General features: G+C 36.8%; 2 protein-coding genes across 2 annotated transcripts in view; both read left to right on the top strand.

Moving 5' to 3' along the window:
* Positions 1-400: 400 nt before the first annotated feature.
* LOC103714503 (myb family transcription factor PHL5-like) lies at positions 401-6,882 on the top strand. The gene is made up of 8 exons (XM_026807438.2): positions 401-527; positions 2,253-3,308; positions 3,430-3,559; positions 3,631-3,707; positions 3,802-3,841; positions 4,937-5,003; positions 5,251-5,320; positions 6,346-6,882. Exons 2-8 carry the CDS (start codon positions 2,733-2,735, stop codon positions 6,682-6,684), a joined length of 1,299 nt encoding a protein of 432 aa, XP_026663239.2. The 5' UTR covers positions 401-527; positions 2,253-2,732; the 3' UTR covers positions 6,685-6,882.
* A 4,524-nt stretch (positions 6,883-11,406) lies between these two features.
* LOC103714505 (DNA-directed RNA polymerase V subunit 1-like) overlaps positions 11,407-15,776 on the top strand; it is a 45,342-nt gene continuing 40,972 nt past the window's right edge. The window contains exons 1-2 of the mRNA XM_039121635.1: positions 11,407-11,592; positions 14,690-14,812. Coding sequence (XP_038977563.1) covers positions 14,729-14,812 — 84 coding nt within the window. The 5' untranslated portion in view covers positions 11,407-11,592; positions 14,690-14,728. The remainder of the gene's footprint in view (positions 11,593-14,689; positions 14,813-15,776) is intronic.

Raw genomic sequence — 15,776 nt, 5'->3', positions numbered from 1 at the left:
TGAGGACAAATCACAAATCAATTCTAAGAAATTGTGTTCCTTTTTCCCTTAAATTTAGTAATCACCCTACATTGACCTTAAGTTTACTTTGGCTTCCAAGCAAGCAAGCAACTTCACAAGTTGGTCTTCTTCTCTGTTTACCTGACAGGGATTTAATGCTAAACTACTCTTAATATCTTCTAAGAATGCATTAGAAAAAGGAGGGGGCTCGTTACATTATACTATAATAGCGACGTCTACGAAGCGTCGTTGCAACGCGTCAAGGCACAAAAAAAATAAACGGAAAGAGGCGGGAGACTCGAGTTGCCGCGAAGGTCACCACCCCACGTAACCAAGGAGGGGGGGCCTTTGTCCTTTAAATTCAAGCCAGCCGGCCTTAATTTCTCCACCCTCATTTCTCTTTATATTCTCTGATCACCAACTGTCCTCTGGCCTCTAGTGGTAGTTTCTTGCCACCGTGATGCCTATAGCCCCCTCTCTCTCGCTTCTCTCGCCTCCCTGGCTCTTCTTTGATCATGTTTCTTGAGGTCAGTATCTCTGTCTCCGTTCCTACTTGAGTTTTTCGGCATGGTTTTGAGTTTATTTGGCCATTGGTTTTCTCGCAATCTTATGCAGTTGGGCAGCTTTGGCAGAGTTTTTAGTCCTTGTTTGTGTTGTCCAGAATTGTATTTTAGAATATAATAATAGATGGTGTGTGGTATTTTAGCTTAGTTTGGAGGATTTTTGTTTTCTGTTCTCTTAATTGGAGGTTTGAATTCTGCATCAGTTGGCATGTAGTCTCTGCTATTTTACTTGCTAATTGACATTCAAATTTAACAATTCATAAGTGTTTATTGGACATGTTTTTATGATGAGATTTTGTTAATATAAGATCACCATAACTGTGGAGCAAGTCATCCTGGTCTACCTTGAGATGAAAGGACTCGGTATTTATGCATGATTCAGGAATCAGACCTTGTACTGTTAAGGAAGGTCTAGGATTTAAGAACAATGCATGAGGCTATGCGTTTTTTATACTGAAGACCTTAAAGCTAATTGGCCTGGAAAAAGATTCATGCAATTTAATCCACACAGAGAACCAAACCATCAGAGTTACATGTCGCAGTACATGAAAGGCATAGGCAAGAGCAGACAAAGTGAAGAAAATGCAGTGAATACAAGATGCTGAAGTTGCTAGTTGGCCCATTAGTAAAGTCACTTATTTTGTACCAAAAATGAGGAAATTGTAGGAGGGCCACTCCTTGTTGTGCAGCCATTTCGACTAATTCTACTGAAAGATATTTGCAACTGAGAATACTTAATACAGTAATTCTAGGACAAAACTTTTATTAAGAAAAATTCCAGAGTTATTTTATACATGTACATATGGTTTCAGGTTTCCTTGTGTTTATCTTTTTTCCTTTTCATTCATTGATATCATATATCAGACTGAGTTTTACTTGTCTCTTTGGCTTATTTATGCCCTTGAGATGAACTGAACACCCTAAATAAAATTTATCATCACATTACATCGTCTATACTCTTTGCAAGTCTAAGGGAACACTGGAGAGTTGCCGCCTGTTGCACGACCTGAAACTGCAACAAATAAGGTACATCTCTTACCTTCCAATTGGTGATAAAGGTTTCATGGCACGCCACTCTATTGGCTAAATTTGCCTTGGCTGAAAATTTGGAAGTTGGAACTAACCTTAGAAGGTTGAGCTCACGCTGACAGCCGGTAGTAAAATTTATTCAGTTCTTATGAATCTTTTCCGACTTTGAGTTGTACTCCATAACCAGCCTCATAATTGATGGGAGAAGGCCAGCAATTGGACAGTACTATTAAAGGATACACTGTTTTTTGATGATACATATTGGATGCTGATATCCTTAGTATCATGTTATTGAAAAGGATGCATCCTTTATCTAGCTTGCTTATAACTTCTCAACATAATGAAGTAACCCACATGCTTCTAATGATTAACTAGTTATTCCATATTGCATATTATTTTAGTGTTAATACATGAAATTTCTTTTGTGCTTTTGTTTATTTTGATTTTACTTGAATTTCTAAAATTCTGAGCTACATTGAGGCTTTTCCTTGCTTGTTCCGTGTCTATCTGTAGTGCTTCCTTCGAAACATGTTTGAGATGAGTGAAACCAAGCTCTTCCTTGTGCATGCACACACTTATTTATTGCAATTACATTCCTGCATGTCCACATGAAGTCATAATAGTAGCTAACTTCTGTTTATTCCCCATTTCTTTGTACAGTAGTTGCCTAATTGCTGATTGATGCTCATCTGATGGGGACCGTGGCATAGCACTATGCAATTAATCATTGAACTAGACTACATGAATCTTTGGCTAAACTTGCTTTGGAGCTTAATCATTCTATTTTAGCAAAAAGGAGAATTTCATGACCAGAAAGCTGAGTTAGATATCGTAGTATGAACCCTAGTACTTTTTTGCAAGATACTTCCAGTTCCTAAATACAACCAATAAGTAATGTCCTATTTCCAGTTCCTAAATACACCCAATTAGTTTGGTCCTTTCACTTTGCCACTAGAAATTAAAATTTAAGAAAGGTGCTTTTCTCTTTGTAGTTAACTTTTATCAAAAATATGTTATCAATCTGTTTATGCTAGCAAAGCAACCACTTTTCTACCAAGTTAGACTTTGGAGTTTCAATTGCAAAATATAGAGCCCAACACCCGTAGTCGATCTTCTTGTCCTAGAGTTCACACTATCGCCATGACTTATCATGCAAGCAGAAATGTAGGAAGTAGCATGTTTGGCAGTGAATGGAATATGTCTCTTCCTGTTGCCAATATACCAACAAATTGGCATGGTCCTAGTGGATTGAATGAGGAAAATGTTCCAACCACAATGCCAGATTTACATGAAATTGGATCCTATCAACAGCCTTGCAGTCCATTACTTGTCTCTTTGATTCATCAGGAGGGTTTAAACCAATGTCATAGTCTACCAAATTTAACCTCGTCATCGTCAACTTCAACAAAATCCACAGATATTTGTTTGCAATCTTCTATACATTACACCGACCGATATGCGTCATCCTCATCAGCCTTGGAACAATATCCATGTAGTGGCAACATGTTTCCCCTTCTCCAAATTCACTTATCCTCAATGCAGACTTCAGCTCCCACTTCACTACAGGGTTTAGGCTTGACCTACCAACCAAATGAGGATGCACAAATTCCAGGAGATATAGATGATATCCTTCCAAGTGCTGTTGAACAAGAGCATCGGATGGAGTCTGATCAGCCAAAGCAAATCATTCTCAGCAATGGAAATCAAGACAGATATGTAAGTAATTCATGTGTACTTGGGATGATCCTGTGGATGACAACTTACCATCAGAATTCAGTTAGTGTCTCTGTGCCTCTGTAGTTTCACAGCCAAAATAAGTAATTTTAATATTTTCCAGGAAATCATTGGAGTAAACCAAGAAGCCCAAGTCAGTGAAGTCAATGTTGGCAACAAGTCAAGAATGCAGTGGACGCAGGAGCTACATGAATCCTTTGTACAAGCTGTCAACGATCTTGGTGGCGCAGATAGTGAGTATGAAGTTCACAGGCGTAACTTATGCATGTGAGAATGATGCTGAAAGTTTCTTTATAAAATGCAGGGGCAACCCCGAAATGCATCGTAATCAAAATGGGTATTCCTGGACTAACCAAAGACCATGTCAAGAGCCACTTGCAGGTATACATTTCCTTGGCATTTATGCACATTCAGAACATTACTAGATCCATAGTATTTAGATTTGAAGTATCTGATGGTAAACCTTTTCTCACAGAAATACCGCCTTTCAAGATATCGGTCAGAAGGCAAAGAAGGTAACTTGACAAAACTGTTGCCAACTAAAGGCATCTGCATAAGCATTCAAGCTGGTGTTGCTCTGATCGCATCATGACTATGTGATGTTGCTTTATTAAACTGGAGCTCTATATCCAATGTAGGGTTTGAAATCATTCAAACAATTTATGGGGTATGCAGGTTAAAGTGAACACATGGGCTTTTTAAAGAGGATCTAAATAGCAAATCTTGCTTAAACAAGGACAGTTCTATTAGTATTTACATGATTGCTAAGATTAAACTTATCGATAAGAAGACCTTTTTCCCATTTTGACTGTGTAATACGAGAAAAGGATGTATTGACAAGCTACAATATCCCTTAAGAATTACAAATGTCTAATTAAGTTCTTGATCCAAACATGTACTCATGTTCACATCTGGAGCCGCAGAAACATTGTTGGAAGTACATTGATATATGTAGGTAAGTGTATTTTATGCATGGTAATCAGTATCTTTACCTTGTATTTTTCTTGTTCCCAATAAACATTTAGCTCCAACAAGTAGAATGCCCTTCGAGTTTGATATCATCGAGGACTTTAGTTCTTTATTGCCAGATTGACTTGAATTATACTCGTAATGCTACTTTTGATGAAAAAATGCTTTGCATATAAACTGACATGAAATATTACCGATCGTGGACATTACACTGAAGAAGTTGCTAATTGAATTGAAATATCTGGTATCCCTAAGCAGCTCATAGGCTTTGATAAAGAAAATATTTTCTGGGAATTTAAAATATCTGCTGGTATTGAAAAGAACATGCTGCAAACATATTGTCTATCAGGGTTCGCAAACCCAACAATCTTTATATTTTATTCCACTTATATTAGCTTTTCAAGCTGTTTTTAGAACTTTTTTACTTTATTTGGCAATTTTGTAGGGAGGCTTAGCTGTTGGGTTGCTTGTCATTCTTCTAGCCACAGTATGAAGCATTTGTATTTACCTTTACTGAAAAAGAATCACCTTTACATATAGATAACTTATTAAACAGTTTATGATTTCTATTGTACCTGTTAGCCTTTGTGGTACTAGATTTCTAAATGTGGTTGTGACCTGATTAGATCATGATTTTTCAGATAAAAGGCCTTCTTGCCCAGAAGGAAAGAAACGGAATGCAACTGAGGACAGTGGGAATCCAAACTTGTAAGTGGGCTCTATGCAGGCCTTTTTCTCAAGGGAAATTTTGGATGTCTGATCTTTTTGTATCTTTATTACCATTCCACTTGATGGTTTTACGTTCTTCCATTGCTATTTGGTGTATAAAACTTGATATTCATATAGAAACAATAATTCATGTGTTGTAATTGACACCTTCCCTGCTATTTTTGAGGAAGTAATACATGCCCTGCTTACTCATGTGGTGAATTCAACCTGTTTCATTTGGCTGCAGGTCTTCAAACGAATCAGAAACACTACACATGCAGTGGAAGCTTCAAAAGACACTCCATGAGCAACTTAAGGTCTCATTCTCCTCTCTGTATTCATGTGCATGCTTATGCTTATTTGTATATGTTTGCCAGTGCATGATATTGCAATTTAGGTGAAGTTTTCAAAGATGAAGATGCTTGGAATTTTTTCACTTTGCTTGTAAACCCCTTAAAGATTTAAATAGTGCTGATTGGGAGTCGAAATTACCTCGTTGAAATTACATGACAAATTGGAATTTTATTTTCTCCAACACATCATAGCTAAAAATATGTGGTACTACAACTTGAAAGTGGTGGTGACATCAAGCACATATTCTGCAGAGAGGTTGTTTCCACAACAAAGCTCTTTGCATAGCATTAAAAACTACCTTTCAAAGAAAGTAAAGAACATGTGAAAGTGCTTTTATACTTTGCTAGATAAACGTAGTTCCATGCTCAAGGCATTATTCTGCTTGCTTGATCAAAACACTGGCTCTTCTGTGAGCATTTGACAAACTGGATAATAAATTATTCCACATGCTCTGGATCAGCTTTTTGATTTAGATATGGCGACTTTATTCATCAATTCTCTTAACATGTGCCACTTAATACCATCTGGATGAACTCTTTTCAAGCCCTGAGCTAACTTATATTTTACTATATAGCGAACTTAGCATGAAATTTGGGTGCTTTGGCTGATAAGAGTAACCTCACCAAGCTCCAAGGACCCTTCTATATCCTTGGATCAGTGGCTCGGGAGTTATTATCTGCATAAGCTTGGCTCTTGGATTTCATCATTGTTGTATCTCTTTAGTGGCAGTACTATTGTGCCAATGTGGTTATGGCCCTTAATGTATGCATGATAGACACATAATGGAATAGGTTGATGTGTGCTTGGAAGTAACGAAGGTTAGTCGGGAATAAACAGATAAGTAAAGAAATAAGGATCTAGAAAAGAAAGGCAAAAATATGTGCAATCCACAATAAAGTAGAACTTTAATGTCTGTAAATATCTGCAGAAGTCTTTACAGTTGGGATTTTTTATGCAGTAAATTTATATTATTATGATTTATTGGCAGATTATTAGGAAATTGCAGCTACAAACTAAAGAAAATGGCCGCCAGCTGCAGAAGTTTATGGAAGATCAGTACAAAGTAAGAGAAGCATTTTTTCAAGCTACCCAGTCCATGTCAATGACAAAAGGGGTTGCCACTGAAGGAACCTTAGCTCCATTCTCCTCAGATAAACTGCCGGTTAGTTTGGATGAAGAGCACTCAATGAAAGATGGGATGCTTTCCGATCTTGCAAAGCTTGATGTCTCAATCGACGTTGAGCTGGCTTCGCTTTCCTACAAAAGAGCAAGGATTGATGCCGAGAGCAGCAAGGCTACCATTTCAGGCAATGTTTTTCAGCTGTAGTATCTGACAATGTTTGTTTACTATAGTGCTTGAATTTCACATGGTAGTGTAAATAAGATGGCATTTTCCCTATCTCAAGCATGCAACACAGAGTTGTTTTTGTATTTTGCATGCTTCTTTAACTGCACCAGCAAAATATGGAGTTGTAAACTCTAATAGCATTTTTGTTTTATTCTATCAACATTAGTATTTGATGCTTTCAAATTTGATTCTAGTATAAGTCTGAAAAAGTAATTGCAGGTAATTGTGACTTCATCATATTCTGACAATGTGATAGGTAAAAAAGATAATCGAAGACTATATCTTGTTGCGTGGATAATAGTTCTTGGAGACATATTATATTAAAAACAGGATGTTCCAAAGGGAAGTCATCTTTGCTTGATATTTTTCAGAATTTTGAGTGCCAAGAGAATCTCTTGGCTGCTACCTATAGTGCACTTGGCTGTTGGGTGACTACCCATGTAGTGGGTGTGATAGGTAGGGTACAAAGTAAAAAAGTTGTGTCTATATCTGGAATTATATTAGCAGGACATATAAATTGGTATTCCAATATTCTTGGACATGGACATCCAAGGCCTCCTTTGGTCAAGTCATTATTAGTTTGTACTGGGATTTTTACGTAAAGGGATGCCATTCTATATCAAGGTATAAAGAAAGTCCAACCATGGAGACCATGCACTACACGTTCGCGTTCGTAAAAGGACACCAAAGCAAACGTTGCATTGCTCTTGCAGTGAAGAGCTCTGTATCACTGCATCTTTCTGCTGCCCAATTTTGAGGCTGCCTCGCAATGGCAAGAGTTTATGTTTTCCCCTCTAAGCTATTTCGAATGTGCTCCAGCTTAGTGTTTAAAACAAAATCCAAAACCCAAGCAATTCCTATTGTTTGTGGAAGTGTCTATGCCTTGTTACCTCTACTGAACTAAAAAAAGAATTATATATATATATATATGGGGATTGATAACCTACTCTATGTTATGGTAGGTTATCAATCTACCCATTTTTCATTAGACAAAAAATACCCTTACTTTTTATAACTTTTATGGGTACTTTATGTCTTTTTACAATCTCACATTTACTCACCCTCTTAAACCCTCCAACCTCCAATTAATACTCTCTCCCTCTCTCTCTCTCTCATACATATATATATATATACATATACATATACATACATACATACATACACACACACATACATACATACACATACATACATACATACACACACACATACATACACACATATACATAGACATACATACATATACATACATGCATACACACACACACATATATACACACACACACCGGAGAGAGAGAGAGAGAGAGCATTAATTGGGGTTGAGAGAGTGAGTTAATGTGAGATTGTAAAAAGACATAAAACACCCTTAAAAGTTACAAAAAATAGGGGTATTTTTTGTCCAATGAAAAATGGGTAGATTGATAACCTATCATAACAGAGAGTAGGTTATCAATCCCCTATATATATATATATATATATAGAGAGAGAGAGAGAGAGAGAGAGAGAGAGAGAGAGAGAGAGAGAGAGAGAGATGGACTATATATGTATATAGATGGACTATGACCCTTTTAATTTGAGAGGACATCTACTTCTTTTGATTCCAAAATCAATAACGGAGCATCCAATTAAAGATTCACACAAATGATCATAATATATACTGCTCAAAATATTGAGCAACCAAAAATCACATATATTGATGGTTTTTAATTCATGCATCAAATGAATATAAAAATAGAAAGTTTTTATTATACAGGTGTGCTACAATTGAGAATCTACTTTATTGATCGTTACATACATACATACATACATATATATATATATATATTGTGTGTGTGTGTGTGTGTGATTATGAATTAGACCCCAACACATGCAATGCATATTTGAGGAGAATAATACAAAATTTGAAATTATAGTATCTGAGATATAAGAATAATATCAAAAAATAGTTACATTTTTCTTATTTATTTGAATTTTTGTTACTTTTTCCACATTTATCTACAAGCGCAAATATCACAATTGAGTATATTCTTATGTATCTATAGTTGATATTTCTAACTTTTTCTATTTTTTTGCTCATAATTTTTTTATTATGGTATTTTCTCCTATCTTAACATAACCTTAAATTTTTATTTTTATCCGTCTATTCTCTCAAAATGGCAATGAGAGAATAATAAAGAGAAATATTTTTTTTTAGTTTCGATCTTCACTAAAATTACTTTTCTTATTTGTTTATTTGTAGTTGTAATCAATTTTTTATTTGTTTATTCTATTGAAAGCCAATATTTTGATTCTTCTTTATTTATATTTATAATAATTAAATAACATTTTTCTTATCCAGAATTGGGATTTTAACTTTGTTCCCTTATTTTTATATAGCCAGAATTGTATAAGCAATCTAGAAAAGTGAAAGGATATTTGAAGAACAAAAAAAAAAAGTAGACAATATCTAGAAAGAATTATTTTAGAATAAAAACCCATATGCATACATATGTATATATATATATTTGGTTATACGACGACCACCTACCAATTATCCTTTTCTTTTTGATAAACCAAGTGCATTTCACATGCTTCACATGCTATTATTATCATGCATATATGTGATGCCAGATTATTTAGTGTCATTTGCATGATGTCGTGGCAATGTCTATCAAATTTAGTTGTTTCCATATCCACATCTATGTAGGTACTATCAAACTCTAATAAATACACTTATATTGCTCAGGTTTGATTCTTTAGAGTTTGTGATTGAACTGAAGAGGTCTGACATTCAATGATAATGGTCGTGATTAAATAAGACTTAAAACATGATCGAAGATGTATAATCCGAACCATGTTCAATCATAGACCTTTGAAATATACAAATGGTCTGTGATTAAGAATCAGACTTCTCTAATTCAATTGTAAACTGGGGCGAATATAATTAGGGTTTTATTTGATGGTAGAACAATAAAGTCGATGAAGGAGATAAGTCCAGTATGAACCAGGAGGAGCTTGAAAAGTCAAGAACACATTCATTTTGCTTTTTTCAGTAGAACTTTATTTTTGATTTATCAAGATGGCATGGAAAGCTAGGACTATATTTCTGTGATATCTTTTTACTCTTGAAAACAATGAATTGCAAAAGATAGTTTAAATGAATAATTTAAAAAATCAATTGGGTTACCAATCCTTTTTTTTTTCTTTTAGGTTTTTTTTGCATGTTGCATAAAAAAAATCTGGAGTAGCTAGAATAAATTAAGTAACTTTAAAAAAATAAGTGAATTATAAAAAAAATATTATTAAAATTATTATATGCACTGCATGCACGATTATATCGGTACAAATAATCAATTGTTGAGATATGTCATGGTGGGGTCATTATTGAGTGTAAACGGAACCCACGCTAAGTCCACTTGGCGATTGATGGTGGTGTGCACTAGCATGACAATACAAGCAATAATTTCTCTAAGTGGGGGGAGAAAGAGAAGAAGAAGAAATAAAAAAAAAAGAAAGCAGCATTTAGGATGGGCCATTTTTTTTGAAATACCAACTTTATCCTCCTAGGTGACTTATTTTCTATGCTCAAATGGCTATTTGGCGAGGTAGATTAAATAATTTTTATTCTTCCATACTTTGTTCCTAAATGTAGAGGCCTACTATCTTAGTAATTAAAGGGATCACAACTCAACCCAATCAAGAGTTCTGATTTATTCTGAAACTCAGATCTTACCCTAGTTGGTTCTCCTCGTTCCAGGTGTATTGGCTCGTGGGCGCCAGAAATCTTTCCAAAATTTAAAACCATACCGGCTGACGAATTCGCTTTAGCTCTAAATATTGGTTGCCGAGTCCTGACACAAAACATCAGGGTCCGGACTCCAAGATGATCCAGAGGCATCTAAATTTTCGACAGTAAAATTGCGAGCAGGCTGAACTAGCGTGTGCTATGCATGGTGTGAATTGCGAGCTCATGCTATCATGCTCGAGAATGATTCTGCTATAGTTATTAATTAGATCCAGTAGAATGTGGAGGGGGTGCGAGCACCATTCATTGCTAAAAAATATTCAAATTATAATTAGTGGTGGAATGGCACTGTAGGTAAAGCATGTATATCGTGAGCCTAACAAAGTAGCAGATTGGGTAGTCTCTTATATGTTAACCATTTTAGAAAACTCTATGATTTGAAAACTTATTATATTTTGACTTTTTTAAATGTATTCGTATCCCATTTGTAGGAGATATCTGCTTCCGCTTAAAAATAAATAAATAAATTCTGACAAAAATAGCCGTCCGGTCCGGTTCGGGTTCCACCAGACCGGGTTGCCTTCCGAGGTGAAGCAGTCTCCCAAGCGCGAAGAATCTCGTAACCGGCGCCTTCTGCCACCCGGGTTCGCCGTCACCAGATCCGCTGGGCCGCCACGACCGCGCCCCATCACAAACCGCCAATCGCCACCATTCCTCGCCGTGTATCCTACGGGCCCCACCCCCGATTCTAACGCGTGGCATCCTACGGTTATCCCTTCCACGATGCGGCAGCGAGCTCGGTCGGTGGCGCCAGTAGGCGTGTCATCCGGGCCCCACCCCCCGACGGTAAGGGGCATATGTGGCATTTACGAAAGCTTTCCATTTTGGTACAGGGTCAGTGCTGTCACCCGAGGTAACAATACCCCCCTCTGCCCTCTTTTTTTTAACCCGTTCGCTCTCTCTGTCACCGATTTTCCTTTTTTGTCTCTTCGTTTCTCTTCTTCTATTCCGTGGAATCCCCCTCCCTTCTTCCCTTCTGTCGTTCTTCTCCGAGAGAAGGGAAGGGGTTTCTCTTCATTTCTCTTCTCTCGGCGTCCAGAGAGCTGGGACGAAGGAAGAGAGGAAGAGAGCTTTCTCCAAACGTGTTCTCTAATCCCTCCGAGGTTCGATTCTCTAGTCTCTCGTCTGCCACTTCTCGTCTCTCTTTAATCCAACGGGTAGCAGTTCTGCTTTCAAGTTCTGGGCTTGGATTCTGGGTTTTTCGCCACATTTGGGGTGGAAACTCGGAATGTGACCGAGTTTTCCGGCCTTTCGTGTCCGCCGCCGCTGGAGTGCCCATCTCTCTTGCATGTCGTCGCTTTCGCCTCTAAATGCTAATGCGATCGCTTGTCCTTCGCTGAAACTAGGGTTTTCGCTTGTTTGTTAACGGGGACTTTGTTTTCTGTGGACGGAAGTCCGCCTGCCTTTGTTTTCGCTGTTGGCATTTTCTGTTAGTCCTGTCTACTGTTCCGGACATGCGATCGGAATCTATCGATATGGTAGAACCTTTTTTCTCGTACCTATATTTGGACTCATGAGAGATTTTGACATGTCATATGCTCTGTTCTTGAAAAAGGAAAGTAGGGAGAGTTACTTGTTTGCTGTTTTGTTTCAGGAACCCAGCTTCTGAAGCCATTCTAATGCTGTATTTTAATGTACCGTCTATGTGCTTATGTGTATAGAATTATTAAATGAATTTTGGATGACCCCCGTTTGGCTAACTAAAGACCCTTTCCCTTTTACCCTCGTTCTTGATGGGGATATAGATTCACAAATCGGGCTTGTTGAACAATAGTTGACACTGGGCTGCTTGAACTATTTACCAATTTGAGGTTAATTTTTTTCTTGAAGCGGTTTAGGTTGAATGCCTTATAAAACTGTGCTGGCCATACTTATTCTTTTTCTCATGCTCATATTATGACAAGCTGTTCCTCTGCTTCTAATTCCTGTGTTTGTATACATCTAGATTCCTTGTTGCTAATGGGTAGTCCATATCTCTGCGTTTCTTTTTGAAATATCTTCTTCTGTCGAAATCTTGTTTCTATGTGCATTGCTGCTGTGCTCTTGATGGTTCTGTTGACTCAAGCATATGAAATTTTAATGGGCACTAAGAAGCATGGAGCATGATACAAACAACTCGTGATGCACAGTAAGCAGAACTGCAGAAGTAGAAGTTTGCAGCAAGAATTATATGTTTTCGATGTCATGCTTTCTTCATAATCGATTAAGGTTTTTGAGGAAAATGTCTTGAAGTCGCAGTTTTAGCCAAGAAAATGTTTGTTTAGTATTTGTCAGTGGTAGTCATCCTGATAATTGATTATTCAAATGCAATAAAGTTTGGATATTATTTACTATGGAAATAAACTTGATTTTTATGTCTTAATGTAATAAAAGAATTTGGTGATGTACTTTTGATGTTCTGATTCTTGGACTCTCAGTATGTTTGTTTCGGCTGGCACATAGGCTCTAGTTTCATTCATGAGCTTCCTTGAATTATGCTTGAGAAAGTGGACAAAGCTTTGAGTAACAAGGGTTTGACATTCTCTAGGTTGCATTTGCAGTATTATCCAAGGTTTATACACTGGTGGGATGGCGGGGTGTCCCACCGGCCGAAGTGTTGGGATGGGATGAGTTGGCAAATGGATCATGATGGGATGTCATGAGACATCCACCATCATGAGTGTCATACTTGGGGTATCTCATTCCATAGAAAAACCGGGACTGCCCCATCCCACTGTATTTAAATCCTTGGTATTATCTTTCCCCCAGAGGGCTGAGTTTGGTTGGTATAAGCAGGATTAGACTAACTAATAAGCAGGTCTTGGCACTGCTGTAGGAATTAATAAGAATTAGAACTGCCTTGTATTTGGATTTGATGTTGATTAACAGAGAAGTAAAAGCATCGACAATCTGCTAACCTTTTTGTTGAATAGACTTGCCTCCTTTTGTGTCTACAACTTTCTTTTTCTGCTTTTGATTCTATTGCTCTTGGCTATTCAATCTAAAGCTTTGAGCTTAAAATCTACTATGTGTTTCTTAGAATTGTGAAAGAAAGAAGCTGACCATCTTTGCTTCCACTTCTTTGAAGTTAAGAACATATTTCACCTACATAGTGATATGATTTAACTAATATATCTCTTCCTTATGTCATTTGTTTAGGGAAATGAGCCAACTTGTTTTTGTCATTGTACATTTCTGCCTGACCTAGGAATATTTCACACTTTCACCCAAAATTGTCATGTCTTGGTTAGTGGACACTCTCTAAACAAGGGAAAGCCCAAAACTGCATGAGGATGTTAGTGAGAGTTTCTGAGATACCCCAGAATTTGGATTTTTTGAAGTGGCCAACAATTGGATATTTGGGACATTCCATGATATGCCTCGACATTTCATAATTCGTATCATGAAATCAAGATGTTGTTACTGTTATATCTCTACTTTTGGCATTTTTACATAAATTTTGTCATGTGCGACATGACATTTATCAAAGGTTTTATCAATTTATTAAAATTATTCTGCAGCTACTCCCACCAGTTATTCATTATTAGACATGTATTTACTCATATTTGCACATATGTATGTAATGTTCAGATGCATTCCCATCAGATTTTTTTTTTTAAAGGTATCTATATCAGAATCCTTTGGACACCAGGACACTCGACCACTTTGTCATGTGTTCTAGTAAAACAGTATCTCATTCTGCATTCTTTAAATTCTATCCCCAAATGATGGAAACTTAGGTGATGCTTGAATCATGAGAAAAAGCACTGAAGAGCAGCAGATATAACCCCACAGTCAACTTGTATACCCTTACTTTTGGCGAGGTTGTCAGCTGTCACATTGGTTTCCTATGCGCTCATGTAAAAGGTCATGCCGTTGCTCAGTAAATCTTCTTTGGCCTAACAATCATTTGCAGCTAATTTACCTTCTATGCTCCACAACTTGGTGTTTAGAATCTTCTAAGGATAGAGTACATGGGGGAGAAGTTAATTTGGAGTAGTACTTAGATCGATACAAAGAAAATTTTGGAATATTTTCTGAAGTTTGATATGCTGTGACTGAAGCTATATGCAATCGTCTTGTGTTATGCTCATGTTATATGTAACATGTTAATCTATACTAAAATACACACTACGACAAATACCTTAATTTAGTAGCACTTTAATTCACTGTTAAATTTACTTTGTTAAGTGTTTTATTGTGCTTTTATTTGTGATGCAGCTATCGCTCTATATCTTGCAAAGATAAAAAATTGATGACATGGAGGAAAATATACCATCTCCTCTTATTTCGGATGGCTCTGTTCGTGGTATCAGTTTTAGTGCTGCAACGATCGAGGAAATTGTATGCATTGCCTTTTCTATGTCTTTTGCTCTGTGTTTCACTTGTTATATATTTTTTTATTTGGTACATGGTGGATCTAGTGGAACCAGTTTCTCATGAGTTCCATTAGCTGACCCTTTTTTTCAGTTTACATACTTTCTGCTTGATTGCTTGCCTTGTTTCCTTCTGGGTGTAGATGCAGAAATGCATTAGGCATCATGATAGTGTTCAAAAGCAAGCAGAAGTATGGCAATGTTGTTTCTTTTTCCTTTTTGTTGGTACTACTGCTTTATATTGATATTAAATAATCAGGAAATTCGATTTAAAATTAAGGGGCCATGAAGAATATGTTCTTTCTATGAGACATCAGAATGTTACTCAATCGAAAGACTAGAGCAGGAGAAATTCTTCCTGATCACTAACAAAATTATGAGTAAGATAGGAAAGTAAAACTACAAAAAAAGGGGAAAAAACCAGCAATAAATTATATAAAAAAAAATCAGACTGCATTATCCAGGTCCCTAATTCAACCTGCAAAATGATTCCTTAGCTTAGACAACCAAAATAATACAAACAATATTTTTCAAGGCATTGTCTTTCAAAACCCCCACTAGACCAGACTAGAATTGAGGTTCCATATTGTTTAAGCTTCTTCTCCTTAAAATCTTGTTCTCTATTCACAACTTAGCCAAAAAATGAGTCTTAATAAGCCATGGACATCCTGGCAGACAAGCGAGTTCCCCACAAGTTCATTCAATTCTGGCACACAAGCAATAGCCCCACAAGTGCATTCATCCTCCACCCAACAAAGCTCATGTTTTCTGTTTAAGCTCTCATTTGCAAAACCACCATGTGTACTTTTCCAAGATAGTCATCCAGATGGAATCTTAGAAGTTATGATGAATCTCCTGGGGTCATGCTTTCTCAAGCTAGTAGCTGTTTAACTTCCTTGACCGGAAAGACATTTAAAAAAGGATCACAAAGA

Source organism: Phoenix dactylifera, unplaced genomic scaffold (assembly GCF_009389715.1).
Source record: "Phoenix dactylifera cultivar Barhee BC4 unplaced genomic scaffold, palm_55x_up_171113_PBpolish2nd_filt_p 001168F, whole genome shotgun sequence".
Taxonomy (NCBI): domain Eukaryota; kingdom Viridiplantae; phylum Streptophyta; class Magnoliopsida; order Arecales; family Arecaceae; genus Phoenix; species Phoenix dactylifera.
This window is presented reverse-complemented; position numbering and strand designations above follow the sequence as displayed.